Source organism: Natrix helvetica (genome assembly GCF_964273705.1).
Source record: "Natrix helvetica genome assembly, chromosome: 3".
In the NCBI taxonomy this organism is placed as follows: Eukaryota; Metazoa; Chordata; class Lepidosauria; order Squamata; family Natricidae; genus Natrix; species Natrix helvetica.
This window is the reverse complement of record NC_138549.1, coordinates 44,107,917-44,129,432: the sequence shown is the minus strand read 5'-3', so window position 1 is coordinate 44,129,432 and position 21,516 is coordinate 44,107,917. Positions and strand designations below refer to the sequence as shown.

The 21,516-nt window shown below is 36.9% G+C and overlaps 1 protein-coding gene across 2 annotated transcripts in view; it reads left to right on the top strand.

The window, feature by feature from the left end:
- Positions 1 to 2,842: 2,842 nt before the first annotated feature.
- The window catches only part of ANOS1 (anosmin 1), a 74,597-nt gene continuing 55,923 nt past the window's right edge, over positions 2,843 to 21,516 (top strand). For both annotated transcript variants that reach the window (XM_081948203.1, XM_081948202.1), the window contains exons 1-2: positions 2,843 to 3,245; positions 14,723 to 14,770. In XM_081948203.1, the coding sequence (XP_081804329.1) occupies positions 3,024 to 3,245; positions 14,723 to 14,770 (270 nt within the window). In that variant the 5' untranslated portion in view covers positions 2,843 to 3,023. The remainder of the gene's footprint in view (positions 3,246 to 14,722; positions 14,771 to 21,516) is intronic.

Genomic DNA, 21,516 nt, shown 5'->3' with positions numbered 1-21,516 from the left:
CAGACGCACTCAGCCGTTGCCCACTTCCAGAACTATTAACAGACCCCACCCCCGAGGTACCGGTTTTATTAATTGACTGTTTGGACTCAGGACCTGTTTCTTCTTTCGACGTTGCGAGATTCTCTTCTAAGGACAGTGTAATAAAACAAGTTCAAACTTGGGTTTGGAGGGGGTGGCCAAAGGGAAACGTGGGACCCGAATTCAAACTGTTTTGGTCGAAACGCGATGAACTATCAGTGTTACAAGGTTGTTTATTGTGGGAGGATCGAGTTGTTATTCCTTACGTTTTGCGGAGAAATGTCTTAGAAGCATTATATGTTGGGCATCCGGGAATCGTTAGAATGAAGGCGTTAGCTAGGAGTTACGTTTGGTGGCCAAACATGGACAAAGAGATAGAGGAATGGGTGGCCACTTGTGATCCGTGCCAAGAGTCTAGACCAGCACCCCCTGAAGCGCCTGCCACAGAATGGGACAAACCAAAAGCACCCTGGTCGCAAATACACATTGATTTCGCAGGGCCAGTCCAGGGACAAACATTCCTTATAGTTGTGGATGCATACTCCAAATGGTTGGAAGTAGTCCTAATGACTTCAATCACGGCAGAGGCAGTCATTAAGGTACTACGGCGACTTTTCGCCACTCATGGCCTGTCCGACCTCCTGGTTTCCGATAACGGGCCCCAATTCACAGCCATGCAATTTGAAACATATCTAGCAAGTCAGGGAATTCGGCATGCCCTCGTCGCGCCATTCCATCCAGCCTCGAACGGACAGGCAGAGAGAATGGTGCGATCTGCAAAAGAGGCCCTCGCTAGGATGGGTCCAGGTGATTGGCAAACACGCATTGATCATTACCTTCTAATCCAGCACATCACCCCCAGCGCCACGACGGGTAGGAGCCCCGCTGAACTCCTCATGGGCCGCCGTCTACGGTCTCACCTGGACCGACTTCACCCAAATTACTCTGCCACATCGCCCCCAGACTCTACAAGCAAAATTCGGAACTTTAGCATAGGGGATTCAGTATACGCCCACAACTATGCAGGGGGAACACTGTGGATACCGGCAAAGGTAATTGGTATCACGGGTCCACGATCATACTTGCTGGAACTAGAAGATGGTAGGAATTGGAAAAGGCACATAGACCAACTCCGGGGTCGCCTAACACACTCAGACCTGCGATCAGCTAACGAGGACTATATTCCATTGGAAAGTCTGCAACCGGAAAGCCCAAATACAGAGGGTCACAACACCCGGGAGCCCGGAGTGGAACCAGAAATCAACGACAGAGCGGAACAGCATCCGAGCGAGGAAAGTTTTCCACCCATCGACTGCGGAACTGAGCTGGAGAAACAAGCCGATCGCGCACCCTCTCCAGCTCAACCTGAACTCAGACGATCCACCCGCGTAAGACAGAAACCGACATACTTAAAGGACTTTATTACTAACAGGAACACTCCATCTAAGAAGGGAGGGGTGTTAGATATTAGCATATATCGCTGTAAGTCTCCACTCAGGTCCGCCGCTAGGGCGGGAACTAGGGATCATTCTGATTGGTCGAGAGGCATACCCGATCCCTATAAAAGGGGAACCCTCAGACCACACAGCAAGCTGGATCACTACTACTATTAATAAAGAGCTATTAAGTCACTACTTGTCCGGAGTCTGTTCTCTCGTTGCCCGAATCTAACAGTCACTATATGAAATATTTACCTGCACTTCAGCTAATTTTGTATACAAATATTCCTATGCTAATTTTATATGAAATATTTTATCATTACACATCTTGCTATATGCTTAAACATTAAAATCCAGTTCTATAACATTATCTCATCTCTCTAAATCTTGCGATTAAAGTCATTTGAGTACTCATTTTAATAAATGAAAAAAATGAAATCTACATAGGTATTTGTACCTGAAGGCTTCAGTGCCAAGGATAAAAAAAGACAAGTTTAACATTTTTTCGATTCCATGCCCCAATAGATTCTCAGTACTAATAGGTTCTATGAATCAGTGGATTTCAAAGAACAATTGGTGCTTCATGGCTTGATTTGATGTGTCCATTTAGGCAAAATTTTTACATCAGGCATAGGTGTACAAGTTTATTTCCCAATGGCCAATCTGATAGACGGCGGCAATTCAATATTATTTTTCCAACCGGGCATCTTGGAAATTGCACGTGTGGAGCCACGAGCTACCGCTCCAGCCAAGTTTCTTCTGTATGGGGGTTTACTGCACTATGATCAAACTTAAGAGCAGTCTGTGCCCGTGATTGGGTGTGTCCGTGGAGAAGATCTAAGACCAAGAATGAAGGAGGGAGCCTCATACTCAGGTTGAGGATTTTAAAAGTAAGCAACCCGCATACCGAACTTTCGGTGCCTCGAACTTTGACCAAATCGCACCCCCAACAATAGCCTGTGTGACTCTTAAAAGGCGTGGAGAGGTGAGATGAAGTTTATGTAACCCCGGTCCCAATGTGGACGTCTGCTAGATTCTTTTTCTCGTGCCGTGCTTCGCGAGGGAGGGAGCCAAGGCAGGTGTCGCGCGCGGGGTGCAAAAGGTGCTTCCCAGCAAGCTCCCGGCCACAGCGCGGCGCGCACGCGGGAGGGAAAGTTGCGAACCCCAAAGCGACTCGCCACCTCAGACTCCCCACCCCGCCTCTCCGCTCGCGCGACCTCCTTGCGGTCAGACACTCCGCCCCTCCTAACCGCCCTGTCACTCCGCTCTTCCGCAGCCAATCGGGCAGTCTCCTGCCACCTTTCCCCACCCCCTTGTCCTCCTGGGAGTAGTGAGGGGAGGGCTGCGAGCTGAATACTAGCCGGGGGGGGGGGGGTGGTGGTGTTGAAGAGAGTTGAATGATTGAACTTTTTTTGCCGTGCTGAGTTTTCACTGCGCTGAGGCTTTGCCGCCGCCGCCGCCTTTCCCTTCACTTGGCGAGGTGAAACGGTGCAATTGCACGCGGTGCGGAGTGTTTAGGACTGTCGGGGTTGTTTTCTTCTCCCGCACCCGGCTGCGCACAAAGCCATGGGGTTTAAGGAGCCCGGCGTTCCTTTGACTCTTCTCCTTTGGATTACCGCTTCCTGGGGCTGCCTGCCCGGCTGCGCTGCCTGGGCTGGAGAAACGGCAGCGGCGGCTCGCCAGCAGGATGACTTCTTCTCCGCCACCAGTATTTATGGAGCCAGATGCAGCTCCAGGTGTCTCAGCTTGCAGATTACGCGTATCTCCGCCTTTTTCAAGCATTTCCAGGTATGGGGAAAAACACCCAAACCAGTAGCCGGGCCGCGCATTAATGAAACCCGAGCGATTTCTCGTTTCCCCTCTTGGCCAGGTCTCGTCGGACAGAAGTCCTTTGAATTCAATGGGATTTGTTTTCAGAGATACATAGGCGGTGGACCGCAGCCTTAGGCGGCAGTTTGGCTGATGTTCACAATTGGGTGCTTCACCGCTTAGGGTGCATTTATGAGTGCAGAAGACGAAACGGATGGGCTGAAATGCATTCGCTAAAAATTAGACCTCCTCGGCACAATTTATTCCCGAGGAGACCTCAGGGAGCAAAACAGGCTCGCAACAGCATAGGTCGTCCCATACTGAGCCGCTGGTACTCCACTGAGCTTTCCACTGAACTTTGTGGCTCCTTAAGGAGCTCGCAAGCCTTCCTTTTCCCAGCGAAATCGATCGAATAAGCTTCTTAAAGCTGTTCGTATCGGGCTGATCTCTTGACCCTAAGCGAGCTGCCCCACCGGATGACTGCTCCCGTTTTGGGAGTCGCGCCGCTGGTTGACTTGGCTACTTTTTCAACCGGCGCTGATAGCGGAAGTGGCGATTTTAATTAGTATATAGAAGCTATGTTACCGAAGCGATTTAGTCATTTGTAACCGCTGAAGCTCAGGCTGGGTATGTTTGCGGTTTGAAAGGTGAAAACATACCATATCATAAATTTAAGCAGTTATGTAACCTGGAGGTGGAAATTACTTCCATGAAGCAATAACTATTTTAAAGTGACAAAGTTGATGTGTAAAAGAACATGTATCCATTTCTGAAGGCAGTTTTAAGCTTGCCACCCTGTGTGCCGTTTTACTTAAGAGTAAAAACGTATTGGCTTCATTGGAATCTGCCAAAAGTAAACTTGCCTAGTTAAAGTAGATCTATAATAATCAATCATGTTCCCCAAATAAAGGGTGGAGTGTATTTTGTTTTTGGAATTAATATTTATAATATGGTATGTCATGTGATGCATAAAGTGACCATGATTTTCAGTATTTAAGATAATAAATAGAATGGCATGATTTTACATATATACTTGCTTTATAAACATCAAAGCCCTGTTAGCAGCTTAGATAGCTTATTGCCTTATTTTGATAAAGTTGATAAAGAAGATGCTGCGAATCAGGCAACATGTAACTTTAGAAATAAAGTCGTTTTATTCTCCTTGTTCATTTGCTTAATTTTTGAACATGTTTGTCCACTCTGGGGATGTGAGAATTACTTATTTAATAGAGCTGTGATTAGAAAAAACAGTGATTTTGTATCTGATCCAGAAACATTAAAGATACATTGACTTACCGTTAGTAGAAAAACTTTATGAGTAGCTGCACTAGTTTTAATAGATGTCAACTTAAGATCTGTAAATTACTTGAGCCTCAAAATTACTGTTAATTGGAGTGATTTATATCTATCATCATCCCATTACAATGCTGTGTGGGATGTTTGTTTGATGTCTGTATGTTTCTGCAAGTGTGTGTCTCCATATATTGAAAATGGAACAAGATAGCATTGCTGTCTTAAGTTTTCTAACTTTGTGATTGTTTTATTCAACAGATGTGTCTTTCTAAGAAGAATAGCACTAGATCAGTTTACTAACTACTAATTTGCTTGATCTTTCTCAGAGGAATCAGAGGTCAGAATGTCTCATTCCATTGACATAAATAGGTCATGGTGTAACAGTTTGTACAGGTCTGTACACTATTGGGTTATTCACCCATAATTTTTTAAAAAAGTGGTCTCTAAAAGCAAGAAGCTGTTTTTTTCCCTGTGGCTCTTTACAGGTGACCCATTTAGTTTTTGTGGTTCTTGGAGTTATTTTGAAAAAATCTAGTACGTGGTTTGATGATTCTGTGCCCAGACAATCATGCTGGGATAATTCTATTTCAACATTCATAGTGTTTAGTGACATATGAAGCATAAAAAGATGTAACTATTTTTCTTTGCATTTTTACAAAGAAAAATACACTTTTCTTTGTAAATCTCAGTTTAAGGATGAAGATCAGTAATGGGATTTCATTCTCAACATTTTGTTTTTGTTTGAAGTGTATCATTTTTGCCCATGCTTGTATATTCATTTATGATATTATTTCTACTATGTTTTGTATACATTTCAAAAGTAACTAAATAGCTTTGTAGAAATTTCAAAAGTAACTAAATAGCGCAGTGCTTGTATATTTCTGTGGATCATACTGGGCAAGTGAAAGAGGATTAGGATTTTCTGGATGTTCCTAACCCTATTTAAACTGTACATCTTCCCCACCTCCAGCTTCACAAAATGGAATTGCAGTTATTTGGTATACATTCATTGCCTGTGCATCCTAAACATCTCAACTGAAAAGCCCCACTAAATCCCACTGGGATGTTTTTCCAGCTTTTCAAAATCTATTAGATAATCTCTGCAGCCAAACCTTTCAGAAATATATTCAGTAATGTCACTGGATATTTCTGGGAATCTGCTTCTGCTGGTGGGATTTCAATTGTTTCATGGAATTAAGTGACACAATAGAAAAGTGTCTCATCTAGCAGGATATACTGAAATCCAAAAAAAGAATAAATGTTCCTTGTTTAATAAGAGGGCTTAGCTATGTGCATTCCAAGCTTATTGTAATATGTTCAATCAATGATGTCAGCAGCTATTATGCATACATGCCCTCAACTTACTCCGCCATATTCAGAAGTGGGTTTAAATATTGGGGAAATTGGGATTCTTACAGCAATAACTTTAGATCGCAGTTGTAGTTACAATATTATAAAGTTGGCATATCTGGGATATGTGACATATCTCATGGCACAACACTACAGCTTTAAAAAAACATGTTTAGCTTCTAAATCATAATGATTAGGTTGTATAATTTTATTGAATCTGGTACATATTGTTAATGGGGATAAAGAATATCAGGCAAGAATTTTCATTACATGCTTTTTCATTTTTTCATGGCAGATCAACTTTAATGTATTTGCTAGAGCCCCAAATATCCCATAAATCATGATTTGTAATTTTTGTGTCAAACTTTAAAAGCCTGAGGTATGATTTCTGTTTTTTGGGTTTAACAAGCTTCAACACATCAAATAAGACCTACAATTTTCCCTGCAAATCTTTACACATCCCACATAAAACAACTTCTATCACACCTCTATTAAAACTATTGCAAACCCTAGTTTCACCTTCTTTGATAATGCCACTGTGCTACAAACTACTTTCGTTGTTCTATCCACTTGGAATGCATCCTTATATAATGTTTAGTATGGACAATGATAAGATACATTTCTAATTTAAGAGGCTTAGATTTTTATTTATGTATTTATTTATTTTAGGAAAAAGTAGATTATGGTGTGACATGGAAGACCATGTTTGGGTTTCACAGAATAATGATTAAAATAGCAAACTTCAATTGAGTATTCAAACAACGATCTGACTTTTTGAGTTGGTAATTATGTGGTAATTCAAGACAGTTCCTAGTCTTGAAAATTCCTACTTTGGTTGTGAAATGGTTTGCTCAGCCCTGAGAAATAGAGATTTTTGTGTAGACACAGGTGGTATTATCATTATAAAGATAATGATAAAGAAAACATCTTTGAAAGCATTTTATTTCATGAATGAAGTTTGCATATACACATAAATTAAAAATCCAGATAAATAAGCAAAAATATGCTGGATTGTAAAATGAGAAAATGTCTTCTGAGAGCATATATTTTATTGATCAGGTATATACAAATAATTAATTACAATTAATTATATTGAAAGGCAGTTTTTTAACTGCTGTCAGCTGGTTGTAACTCTTTGTTTTACAGTTGGTTAAAAAGGTAAATTACATCAGTCTATTCCTACAGAAAGTTTTTACATTTCCTACAGAAATGTGTATACTTTCTTGGCAACATTTCATTCTGCAACAAAACTGCTAACGTATGTTTCCAAATAATAGTGATTTCATTTTAATTAGCTGGGTAGAAAATGGTGGAAATTCTGTTAACACTTAATAACTATTAATAGTCAACTAGTCTCTTTTTCTGTCAGTCAATTGGCCATCACTGTTTTTAACTGTAACTTGTGAACAAATTCTATTACTAAATTATTAAATATATTTAAAACATGAAATAACAGTAGTTCAGTGCAAATGGATAGCAGTAGCAAGTATTAAACTTTTTAAAAGTTGGTCAAGTGAGGGAAGAGTGGTAAGATGCACACAGTGAAGGCTCTGTTTCTGATGAACAAGAGATTATTAGGTTCAGCAGGTGTGCACACCATTGTTTTGCCCTGAAAACAAAGATGACTTTGCAATTGCTCTTTTTTCACAGTAGTTTCAAAGGTCTTTAAAGTGTAAATGATTCCAAGCAGAATCATTCACTACCTGTCTCAGATTTTAAAGGAACCAGCCCTTGAAATAACTGAATAGCAGGAGCAATTGTCCTTTTCAGTAAGAAATACAAGATGTGTGTGTTCTTTGTGTCCTGAGGGATTCAGAACTATCTGCACCAGCCTTTGATTTAGCATATTCAGAGTTTAATAGTAGTAAGATTGTCTCAAAGAAGGTTAAGAAAGGTTGACTAATCTTTTTTAAAGTAGGCCAGTACACATTTTGTTGTTTATTAAGGCTGAATTTTCAAGTTCAAAATATGTTACAGTAACTGTTTTTGGCTATAAAGTGAAAATAAGTCTAAACCTCATGTTGTTTTCTAATTAGTAAGGAAATCAGGGTATGATTTCATTAGTAAAATATGTTTGTGCAAGAATGAGTAGTAATTGATACTTAGAACTTAAAGCAGGGAGAGATGGAGGAAAGTAAGCTAAATTAGTGTTGCATGCCAATAGACTTGTGTTCTTGCCATGTTGTAGGAAATATTTATATATGTAACCTCCACACATATTCAGAATCTTCTACCTGTATAATATTGACATTAAATTGTTAAAACATTGTCTCTTTCCTTTTTGGCTATAACATTGGATAGCTAAAGAATTTGATATTAGGATGGACTGGGCATTTTGCCATATATAATTTCTGAAACTTATAGAAGTGGTGAAGCTGATCTGTCCACCTGATATATTAAATACTGTTGAAGGTAACATTTTGGTTCTTCTTTTTAGCTGGAACTATTAGATCTCTCTCCTCTACCAAAGAGTAAATGCTTTTGGTATACCATGACACTTCTTAAATTTTATCCCAATATTCCATTTGCATACTAATTCTCCTATTCCTGGGTTCCTGCTGCAATTAATTGTTCTGATATGCATTGAAAAAATGCTGACCATGAAGAAGTAAAAGATATATTTTGGATAATGTGCTCAATGTAACTGTCATGAGAATGATTATTTAAATAAAATTGTTATGATTAGAAATCCTTTGTACTCTTTCCTCCATGGAGTCATTGCCATATTCAGTTGATGTTAAAGCTAGGGAAATTTTATTTATTTATATTGAAGAGCAACTTCCAATGATTTATTGGTCTACTGTATTTGTGTCTTCCATAACAATTATTCCCCGTTTAAGCTACCAAGATATATCTGTAACTGTCTGGTTATACCATTAGAATATCTCAAATCATAGTGGCAAATCTATAACCCTGAAATTTTCTGCTGATTTTTAATTAAGTAGCCATATAGCACTAGTCAAGTAGCACTCATATAACAGTAATCTATCAAATCCTGTAGACACTCAGTGTCAGAAATGTGGAAAACCAGCAGTTTTCACCAAGGTTTGTACAAGAGTAGGTGCTCAGCAAAGTCAGTAGCTAAGTCTCAGTAAAGTCATTAAACTCAGTTCAATAGTTAAGTGTTCATTAAGTAATTATACATATTACTAGATATAGATTTAATATATAACTACAGCATATAATATATAACTATATATCTACGTCTACACACACACACACCGCTGCATAAGACACTCCAGACCATAAGATGCACCTAGCTTTTGGGAAGGAAAGCAAGAAAACAAAAAAATTGTTTTGTTTTGACCACGAAAATCTTGCATAGCTTTGTCTAAATCTTTTAAGTCAGTTGCCTCTTGTAACATGCTGTTATACAGAACAACAGAGCTGGAAGGGACCTTGGAGGTCTTTTAGTCCAGCCCCCTGCTCATGCAGGAAAGCCTATAGCATTTCAGACAAATGCTTATCCAATCTCTTTAAAAAACATCAGTGTTGAGGAGGGAAGGAAGGAAGGAAGGAAGGAAGGTAGGTAGGTAGAATAGCAGAATAACAGAGTTGGAAGAGACCTTGGAGGTCTTTTAGTCCATTCCCCTGCTTAGGCAGTAAACCCTATAGCATTTCAGACAACTGCTTATCCAATCTCTTTTTAAAAAACAACAGTGTTGGAGAAGGGAGGGAGGGAGGGAGGAATGAGGAAGGAATAACAGAATAACAGAGATGGAAAGGACCTTGAAGATCTTCTAGTCCAGCTTCCTGCTCAGGCCCGGAAATCCTATATCGTTTCAGCCAAAAGCTCTTGAAGCTACAGAAGAAATTTCCCATAGGTGTGGCTGTCTCCACAATGGATTTTTTCTCCGGGGACCCAGGTCTAGTCTGTTGCTGCTGCCACCTATCGCTGCCACTTGCCACTGCCGCTGCTCACCACCACTATCTATCAATGGTTGGATTGGCATCCCAGAATACCACCGATCAGCTGTTCCAGGCAGCAGGGATCACTGCTGCCTGGAACAGCTGATTGGCAGTATTCTGGGAAGCAGATCCAACTGCCAATAGGCAGCGGTGGCAAATGGCAGTAGTGAGCAGCGGCGAGCAGTGGTGGCAAGCGGTGGCGGCACTCTGAAACTATGATAAGAGTGTGGAAAGATGCCAGTGTATGGGAAATTGGCAGGCAAATCATATATAGCCCTTTGATATTTTGTGCTGGAACCTAGGTGAAGATTACAACTAAAACTATCCCCTTCCACATAGGTTTAATGATACTCATCCTTATGTCTTTATGCAAGCTGACAACTAGATTGCAGCCCCTATCCCAATTGAATTCAAGACAATTATAAGCACTTGGATGCTTTGAGAGACTATTCTGTAGTTTTCAGTGTGGTAAAGAAAATAATAACAGTGTTACTGTTTTGATCTGTGCACACATGTAATATCATTTATATGTTCTTATTTTCTACTTTAAAATTGTGAACTGTGGCAGATAGCAAAAGGATAGAAAAAATGGTACCTAATAAGTGTTGATTAGCTGTTAGGTACCCACAATTTTCAAAACAGAGCTGAGTTGTGTCAGTGGAGTATGTCATGCTTCTGGAAATAATCCAAAGTATATTTCTGTAAAGAACTCTTGGTTTTCTATCCATGTTTGCATAAGGAAGATGTAAGGCAATTTCTAATTGACTAAATATGAATTCACTTATTAATTCTTGGCACCGAACACTATGAATTCAATTGAGTTCTCAAAGTTTACATTTTGAAAAGTGGTTTATTAAAACTGGAAATCACGTGACTCCTGTGATTCTAATTTGTTTGATTTTTTTATATGTGTGCTGACTCACATTCAGATTTAATGCAAGATTTAGGAAGACTAATTTACGAGAAAGCAAACTTAGATCAGAAGTTAGGAGAATAAGTAAGATCCAAGCAGTCATGTTCTTTTTGTCAGATTAATGTTTTAAACTGTACCATGTTTTTTCTTCTTGTGCATTATGTATAGCATGAAGGATAAGAAGTGTTGCCACCTATTCAAAGTATTTCCTTGAGTTGAAAAGAGTATTAGTAAATGTAGCTTCATTTTGAAGGAAAAACTACATAATATTTAAGAATGATAAAGAACAAGTTATGACTGCATGAATGTATGTTGTGCAAACACTATCCTAGCTTATCTCTTAGAATGGTTATTTCAGTTCTAAGGAATTGATTTCCACACAAATCTTTCCCATAGCTGCTATTATTAAAATTAAAATGAATTCAACTCAGAAGTATTCAAAGATTTGACTGATTGGGACCCACCATTGTGTGGTAGATGCTGACTCACAAAGGAAGGTTTAGTAGTTTTGGTTTAATGTAATATGCATAGAGAATAAGGAAGAAGACCTTGACAGAGTTACAGAGACTTTATTGTCAAGACAATAAGGATTGAAGTCTAGAATGTCAAGATAACTTGCTTAATTCATTAATTCATAAGGTATAGGAAGAGGAAAACTGAGACTTACAAGAGTCTGTCAATTTCAGTGAAGTAATTGTAGATATCCTGTGGAATTACTTCATATTCTGGTCTACCTAGTGCGGCTGACAGTATGTCAATTCAGGTTTTGTAACTTATAAACCATATTTAATGTGTATGAAAATATCATTTTGGTTTATTCTACAACCTGGGACTAAAGAATAACATGGTCTAAATTGGTCACTATATTTCAGTCTAATCTATCTTTCAAGATTATTGTGAGAATAAAATTAGAAGAACCCCTCCACCCTGATGGATTACTTGGGATCCCAGTAAAAAAGGTTAAGTGCAATAATATCTTTGTCTGCTAAATTTAAATGCTACAGTTAATAACTCATTCTTCTATTTCATTTGCCTCCCAGCAGTGTAGGTTTGATGTTAACCAATAGATAATGCAATACGTTATGTCTGTTCTTAGCTTGGCTGTACAGTAGTTATGTAAATAGCCATATCATTGAGATTCTCAAACCCACAATTCTAAATCAATTATCAGTTCATGTACCTAACCAGGATATTATACATTTTTGAAGTTGGAAGAGGGTTCATCTGAAGCTTAGTTTTTTTCCTTTCTGCCTGTGGACATTGAGGAACAAAGATACAATTGTAGCATTATTATTGGTTTATCGCCATGAATTTTTGGTGTATATGGTTTTGGAGTTTTTGCTTTTGTAAACTTATTAAAAAAAGAGATGGTGGCATCAGCTGCAAATTCAGACACAAAAATTAATATTCTCCATTTAACCACGGACATAGGTTTCATTGGTTGGGTCCTCATGGATCACCAGGTAAATAATTTACATGAGATTTGCAAACAGTCAGTGATATCCAGTGAAGCAGGCCACAGTGTCATTTTCATTCTGGCATTTTATTTCTATTTTTTTCTAGTGTTGAGTTGACAGTGAGTTGAAGTAACTGAAATAGCTATTATAACTTTTTTAAATAGTTGATACTACAGGATTTTGCAAAAGTGGTTTCCCCCTTGGGAATCTCTGGTCTACATTTATCTGTGTCTCACCAAGAATCTCTTTGAAATCTCTTTGAAAGTAGCAGTGTATCTACCACTGATGCAGTTGAATCCAGTCTCCTTGCTGCTGGGTGTTCTCTTCTCTTTCCTTCCACATTTGCCAGCATTATGGATTTTTAAAGAGAGCATAATGCATCCAAAATAAAATGATTTTAGCCTTTGAATGAGAACGCTGGATTGTTCTATAATTCATTTGTTTATTTCCTTGACCATCCACAATACTGTAGTCTCAGGAGTATTTTTAAAGGCCAAATTTCAAAAACGTCAATATTGATTTTATCCTGCTTGTCCATCTTTTACTTCAATAAAGTATTCAAGGAGAAGCATTGCCTGCACAATTCTGAATTTTGTATGTATGAACAGGTCTCGGCATCTGAATATTTTTTCAAGGCCTTTATTGCTTTTCTACTAAGTACTTCTATGTGGGATGTTTTTCGGTTGCTATTTCCTGTACTATTGACAGACAGTACTAAAAACCTGAAACTATCTACTATTTCAATATCTTCTCTGTCAGTTCTAAAGCTGATTGCTATAACTTATTACATAATTAGTACATTAATAAGTACCTTATTAATTTGGTACTCTTCATATTTAATTATTGCACCATTTCTTTCTGCACTCCTTGACATTTACCACTACTGCTTCCAGCTCTTTTGTATTTTCAGTTGTAAGAGTAATAACTGTTATATGTTTTATAACTTGAAAAGAGAGTGAATAATTAATGCTTTGATTAATAATTAGTGCATGAAGCAAAAATAGTTAATGGCCAGCCTGCAGTATGCATGTTCCAGGGATTGCATTGATCCTACTCACCTCAATATTGCTAGATCTACTTTAAATGGAAGAAACAGTGCTTTCTTCTTGATCAAACTAGTTTAAGTTAGGTAATAAACATACAAGTATGTAATCAATGAAGATAAAAGATGGCTCATCTGAGCAAGCAAAGATTTTAAGTGATTGTTTGTTTGCTTATGTTTGCAGTGTGCTTATTAGTGAAAATATATTATAGGGCTGTAAAATAATGCCGTTAAATTGGTACTACTCTGCTACTGCAATCTTTGTTCTGTCATTTCTTATATGAAAAGGGAAGAAAATGTATTTGGAATATTACTTTAACAATTCTACTGGCTAGATATTGTAAAAAGAAATAACATTCTTAGCTGGCACGAAAACCCTTAAAGCGATCCTTATTAACTGTATGTTATTTATGGCATCCTCCTAAATATTATTCTTTTCCCATCTTTTCATTAGATTTGCTCAAGTTTTATTTTCACATTCATTTGTACATGTGCTTTAATATACCTAACATAAATGCATGGATATTGCTGACAAATATAAGAACATTATTCTAAAAATAAAGTTTTGATATTTAATAGCTGACAACGTAATGTGCTTCTGAGCGTTTGATCTGGACAGATATAAGTGTAGTTGAAGCGTGGTTTTTTTTAAAATTGGGGGGGACTATTTTGATGTATAAACTTTTCTAATAAATCTAGGTGGTAGTAGACATAAATGTATTTGAGAGGTTTTTAGCATATGAATGGCTATAATTTTTCCTGTTGCTTTATGGTAATTTGGTAGACATACCTACAAATAAAACATGAATGTATAATAGGACAGCATTACTGTAAGTAGTTTGACATTTTATAGCCATATCTCTGTTATTCATGTATTTGAAAGTTTAGGTATTTTATGTTATAATATTTGATTGTATTTAAAATATTCTTTTAAATCTTGTAGATGGGCAGTTCATAAAAATTTTAAGGGGGTAAACAATCATTTTACGTATACTGACCCCAATATGACCATAATATATAGATAGATTTCTGCAACGCCTGAAGAGAGTCCCTTATTTAAAATAGATAACTTAAAAATAGTCTCTTCATAGAAGTATGTAGAGGAGAATAAATAAATAAGAAGGTTTTAATTACAATGTTGAATCTTCTTTTTCTTTTTTACCAGTCTAGATTTCATCATTGACACAATGAATAGTCTATGTAGAAAAGCAGAAGGATTTTAAAATTAAAGGCTGTCACTACTGACTTAAGTACAGAAGATACATGCCATCAGCAGCTTTTAACAGGAGCAAAATCTTTTTCATTACGTTTGTATATAATAGTACAAATTGGCAGTGAACTAAATATTCTCTTTCACAATTTATATTTTGATCATGTTGTATGTAGGCATAAATAGTTCAGTTCCAGTATTAAAATCAAATCCTAGCTGAAAGATAATGAGAATACTAAAATTGTGCCATTAATCTTTATATTCTTTCTTTTTATTCTACAGAATAATAGTTCCTTGGTTTGGTGCCAGAATCACAAACAATGTTCAAAGGTATGTGCTTGCCATATTTATTCATCATTATATTTTTGGCTGCCTGTGGACTTCTGTATTTTTTCTCAGTCTAGCACTATAGTATTTCTGTATTATAACATTGTTCTTGGAATTGTAAACAAAAGTATTTTATTTTTCATATATTATTGTAGTTGCTAACAACTAACCATTGCTTGTTCATTGATAAGATTTTGCAGTAGCCATTTATATTAATGATATAAAAACGACCTTTGACTGGCTTTGATAGCTTATTTTAGCTATCAGAGAGACTTAAAAACTGATTAGTCATGGCTAAATTGAACAAATCAATCCACATTCACCACTTTTTGGGGAGGGCAGCAGGGAATCATTTATTTGATTTATATCTAACATCTCTGTCCAAGCATGAAATGCTTTGTAACATAAACAAATCACTAAAATGTTCCTAATAATATTTATTCTACAAGCAGTGTCTGTCAAGGAAGGAAGTTAGCAACATGTTTCTCTAACATTCCAAGGTCTATTTTGATGTTGAATATTTATTCTATTAGTAATGTTATGTCCTCAGATCTTAATTTCTTTGCAGATTTTATTTAGTCTTACTGGTACCTTCTGTGTGTGTTTTGACTTTTTGACCTTCTGAAGATTAGAATGTAAGCGAACTAATAACCATTTGATTCCACTGGAAAAGCATCTCACTATGATCCCTGAAGAGAAGCAACAATGATTCATCAGCTTTAGAGGGTCAAAGAAGAATTATAGGACTTGGGCACTGACTGCTCTTTTCATTCACATACATTGCTGAGTGCATTTATCCCTTCTTTATAAGCCAGAACTATGTGCAGAGGAATTGGAGGGAGCACTTATTTTAGTCAAACTTTCATAATGGTACAAAGCAACATCCTCAGATTTGTGTTGAATAGTTGACTTTATAAAGTAACAATAAAAAACAAAGGCCAAATCACCAGCAATTTTGACACCTATATCTGATTAAAAGATGAATTATTTTTACAAATAGATAATCCATGTAAAAAGAAACTTGAAAGATCACAATTCTACTAGTACTGTATATATTTCTTCTGGACAGCACTTTTCATTATTTGTGAATTTCTACTGAAATATTTGCATATATTCTAAATTCAAGATTACTTAATTATCTCATGGCAATTTATTTAATAGATTAGGTCTATTTTAAATGAAATTAATTGTCTCATGGGATTTTTAGACAAACATGTATAAGAAATAATGCACAACTTCATCATTTTGGAGGACAAGAGTGTAACTTTGTAAATTAAGAAACATAAATTATTACTTTTACAAAGTGATGATGTGGACTATGATAATATGATATTTTGATGACACACACTTTTTTATCTATATTCTTATTTTATTCTATTCAAGACAAGGTTAAAATGCAAAATACAAAACTCCAAACCAAAAACCCAACAGAGAACGGAAAAAAAGATACTATTTCTTCTTCCCAAAAATCTATTACTTGCAAATTATAACAGTTTAGCAGTTTATATTGCTTCTGTAATTCTGTTTTTACAAATAACATTTTAAGGTTTTGATACCCTGTTTTGATGTAGTTTGATATGTCTTCTTTCCTTCTTGGTTTTTTGCAGCAAATATTTTTATTTATTTAATTTATTCTATATCATGCCTAAATAGTTGACCAATTTTTTTGGTGCAGGGAAGGTATTTATTTGCTTGGTATTTTGGAGGTATTCATGAACAATAATTTTAAGGGATAACTGAGCACCTTGTAAAATATAAAGAAAAAAGCATATTTACAAGATATGAATCGATTCAGTGAAGTGTTAGACTCATATAAGAAGAAAGAAATGAAGGCATAACAATTTTTGCTATTTTGTATATTGTGCTTTAACTTGGAGACTAACATATTCAAAGAGTATTCCTTAGAAAACAATTTAACATTTCTGTGATTTTTTAAAAAATCAATCTAATTTTTATATAAGGTTATATAAAAGTCTTAATTCAGTTGTAGATGAACTGAGTGGCAGTAAGCAAAAAGAAAATTAAATGGAACTTTTGTTCCAAATTACATCTCTCAAGATATACTAAGTTATTTATACCTCTTAGTATTATCTTCTTGGAAATACAAGAGAAAGATTCATACTTTGCATATGGATTTCCCATAGGCTAGTTAAGAAGAATAGAATAGAACTGGAAGGGACCTTGGAGATCTTCTAGTCCAACCCCCTTCTCAAGCAGGAGACCCTGTACCATTTTAGACAAGTGGCTGTCCTGTCTCTTCTTACAAACTTCCATTGATGAAGCACTTACAACTTCTGACAGCAAGCTGTTCCGTTGGTTAATTGCTCTGTTAGGAAGTTTCTCCTTAATTTCAGATTGTATCTCTCCTTGATTAGTTTCTATCCATTGTTTCTTGTCCTGCCTTCTGGTGCTTTGGAAAATAAGTTGACCCCGCTCCTTTTTGTGGTAGCCCCTCAAATACTGGAATCCTGCTGTCACCCCCAGCCCTTTTTTTCTCTAGACTAGCCAAAACAAAATCATTCAAGTGTTCTTCACATGTTTTAGTCTCCAGGCTTTCAATCAGCTTAGTTGCTCTTCTTTTCACTTTTTCCAAAGTCTCAACATCTTTTCTGTAAAGTGGTGACAAAAACTGCATGTAGTATTCCAAGTGAGATCTTACTTATATTTTATAAAGTGGTACTAATATTTCACATGATTTTGATTCTATACCTCTGGTTATTGAACCAAAGATTGTATTAGCTTTTTTGGCTGCTGCTGCACACTGCTGACTCATGTTTAAGTTATCGTCCCCTTTTATTCCCTCAACTAAGTCATTTATGAAGGTACTGGGCCTAAGACAGAACCTTGTGGTATCCCACTGCTTACTCCCCTCCATGTAGATGTAGTACCATTAAGGTCTACTCATTGAGTATGGTTTGTCAGCCAGTTACAAATCCATCTGGTGATGATGCTGTCTATCCCACATTTTTGTCCCTTACCAAAAAGTAGATTGTTGTCTGCTTTGTTGAAAGCCTTGCTGAAGTCTTAAGTAGAGAATGTCCACAACACTTTGCTGGTCATCTTATTTAGTCACTTTGTCAAAGAATGAAATAAGATTGGTTTGGCAAGATCTTTTTTTTAAACAAACCTGTGCTGGCTTCTACTTATATCTTTATTTTGTTTCTACATGCTTGCAGTTCTGTTGTGTCATTCATCCCTATGTGAAGGAGGAGAAAAGGATAGTAATCTGTGGGCCTAATTATTTTGGTGATGTTCTCAGTAACATCTTTGATTTTTGCTCCGGGAGACAACCTATATAACTAGATTGAATATGTTATCTGTAGACAGCTGGTTCTGTTCCTCTGAGAATAGAATCTCATATCACCAACACACCCCTTCCTTTTTTTGGGGGGGGCAGTCTGAGGTGCTTTTCTGTTTATCAGAGGTGTGTATGATGATGTGACTTTTTAGGGATATTTGATGATATCTCTTTTCTAGGTGTGAGCATGCTTTCGTTAAGGGGGAGGTTGTGAGTCTTTGTCTTTTCATCTAGGACAGTGGTGGGCAACCCGCGGCTCGGGAGCCACATGCGGCTCTTTACACCCTTTAATGCGGCTCTTCTGTGTGCCGGGTGCCCGCTCCCCTCCCTCCTCTCGGGCTTCGGAGGGAAGCTTCTGCAAAAGCCCGGGCGAGTGACAACCAATTTTGGTCCTATGACTGCAGAATGCTGCAAAATACCATAAATGCAGGCCAGTTGTTGAGTGTTTCAAATGTGATTGGAACACTCAACAAGGTGACCACAGTGTGTGTGTGTGTGTGTGAGTGAGAAAGACAGACAGAGAGAGGAACAGAGAGAGGGAGTGAGGGAGGGAATCAGAGAGAGACTGACGGACAGACACACACACACACACACAGACAGAGAGAGACAGAGAGGGGGAGGGAGGGAGAGAAAGATAGACAGACAGAGAGACACACACAGAGTGAGTGATTAAGTGAATGAGTGAGAGACAGACACACCCACATACACAGAGTGACAGAGAGAGAGGAAGGGAGGGGAGAGAGACAGAGGGAGAGACAGAGACAGACACACACACACACACACAGAGTGAGTGAGAGACAGACAGACACACACACACACACACACAGAGTGACAGAGATGGGGGAGGGAGGGAGAGAGAGACAAAGAGCCAGAGAGAGAGAGAGAAAGAAAAAGAAAAAAAGAAAGAAAGTGGGAGAGAGAGATGAAATTAAAAACAACAACATACAAACCTGACTTACTCAAACTATCCAAGGAAATGCAAGGCCAATGTTCACATTAGTGGTTGTGACTTTGTCAGTCAATGTCAGGATGTAATTTTCTCTACATTGTAAGGCAAATTTTACGGAATTTAACGTTATCGATAAATAATATCGTTCTAAAGTTTTTGTTTTATTAGTTGTGTTATTTGTATCCTCCCGACCTATGTGGATACTTGCATGCAGAATATTCTCAATAAAAACTTATTGAAACTAAAAACAGTGTACCATCCTATGTATTTTCGGTTTTAAAAATGTGGCTCTCAAAGTAAATTTCAATCGTGGTTTTGGCGAGATTTGGCTCAGTTGAAAAAAAAGGTTGCCCACCACTGATCTAGGAGAAATTCCTTACTCAGTTATAATTGAGCTGCATCAGGATGGGTTAGATTGGGCAGTAGAGGTTTGTTAGATGTATGTTGCTTCTTTCTTAAATTGTCATGTTTCCTTCTATGTGCGACATGTCTCCATTTGTCTTCCACCAAAGGTTCATCCATAGGTCAAGTCGTTTGGGTGTTGTTTGTTCATTACTTGGTTTGATCTGAGTATAGCCTTCTTGTGTAGGTTGGAGTTTGGCTAGAATTGCATCTATATTCTTTACTATTTCTTCTAGTAGTTCATATAGATTACATTTAATACATGTATAATTTGGTTGTTCTTTGCCAAAGCACATTCATGGAACATACATTGCATGCTGCAATAGTGTCTGTCAGCTTTTCTGTGAGTTTCTTTTTGCTGGTTCTTTTAAGGATTAAAATATATATATATATTTAAAAGTAGGAGATTTTGTCTTCATTTATATTTGAAGAAAAAAGAAAAAAATATGTAAAATGTTTCATTTTAATAGTGCATTTAAGTATGTGAAAGATTTTCCCACTGTTTTTCAAAAGAAAAAAAATTAAATTAAGAATTTAAAAATGTAGTAGTTCATTTAAAGTTTTCAAAATTTAAAAGTTAAAAAAAATAAAATGTGAAAATCCCTCTTTTTTGTGATGGAGGTAAAGGGCTTTGCTCTTAGCTGTGTTTCTATCTTCTAATTACCCTTGTTTTTTATCCTTTTTTCCTGCCTTTTTGAGCTCCTTTTTCTATCTTGCTATTTATTTAACTTTCCTTACTATTATGTTTAATTGGACTTATTTATCTTTTTCTTTCCTATATTTTTAAAAGATTTTGCTCATATTCCTCCCTACCTTATTTATTAAAGTTTAAAATTTGCCTTATTTATTTGATTGTTTTGGTAATCCTATTCTTCCCTGATTTCTAATTTATTTATTATTTATTTATTTATTTATTTATTTATTTATTTATTTATTTATTTATTTATTTATTTATTTATTATTTTCTATTTTGTATTCTGTATTTTTATTCTCTACTGGGGTCTTCCTTCCCTGCCTATTGCGAACTCAGGCTTAATTTGTTGCCTTCATTTCTGTCGTTTGCTGCTCTGGCCACTTGTCACGTTCTCTGCCAGCTCTATGCCACCTCATCTCTGTTCTGTTTATTTCCACTTGGCTTGCTCTTCAGCTCTCTGGTTGGCTCCATTTTCTCCACACTCTGGTCAGTCTACTTCGCTGTCTGGTCTGCTCAGCTCAGCTCAGCCTGCTATTCAGCTTAGAGCTCTCTAACTTTATAGTTACTGTAGAACAAAAAGATACAGGCCTTTGAATTGATTAGCATGGCTTTCCTTAAGATGTTCTGAAGATGGTTTGATAACCCAAAGTTATTCTTTCTGAAAATTGGTCTGGCAATTTTGTTATCCTCAGAATGAAGGCTTTTTTCTAAAATGGAACAAGAAAGCATGGGAGAATTTTCAAAGATGGACGAAAACAAAATGGGGGAGCATCCCCACTTGCCCCCAAGGTTTGGTCTTGTTCTACAGATGGGGAAAAGATTGATTGAACAGTTTACATAGGAGAAGTAGTACTCATTTCTCAAGTTTAGACCGCATCCCAACATCTGCTCATGCAGGATAATCATATATGGATTAGATGATAAATTTTGTAATTTCCATATGACATTTTCATTTAACATGCTGGCAAGGGGCTGTTAGGAATTAAGATCAAAAACATCTGGAGGGTATAACTTAGAGGAACAATGATTAAGAAACAACGAAGAACTAAACTTGTACATCACAAATATGCCAGAACTATAATTTCTTAGTTAAGTATATTTCTTTGTTTCATTTTCTGTATGAACAACAGTAGACATAAACTGGAATTTACTGCCAAAGCTGCTAGAGTAAGAACTATAAAGAAAAATCCACGTGAAAAAGTTAATTTAAATCAGTTACTCCTTTTCTTTTAAATCTTTTGATTTTTCCTCCATCCCAGTCTGGTATGATCACTGATTTAATTTTTGTCACCAACATAACAGATCTTCATAATTATATTCCTTATTTATATTATTGTTTGACAAATGTAATATTGTCTCAATTTTGTCTGCTCCACTGATACTACTATTTGCCAATTTCTAATAAA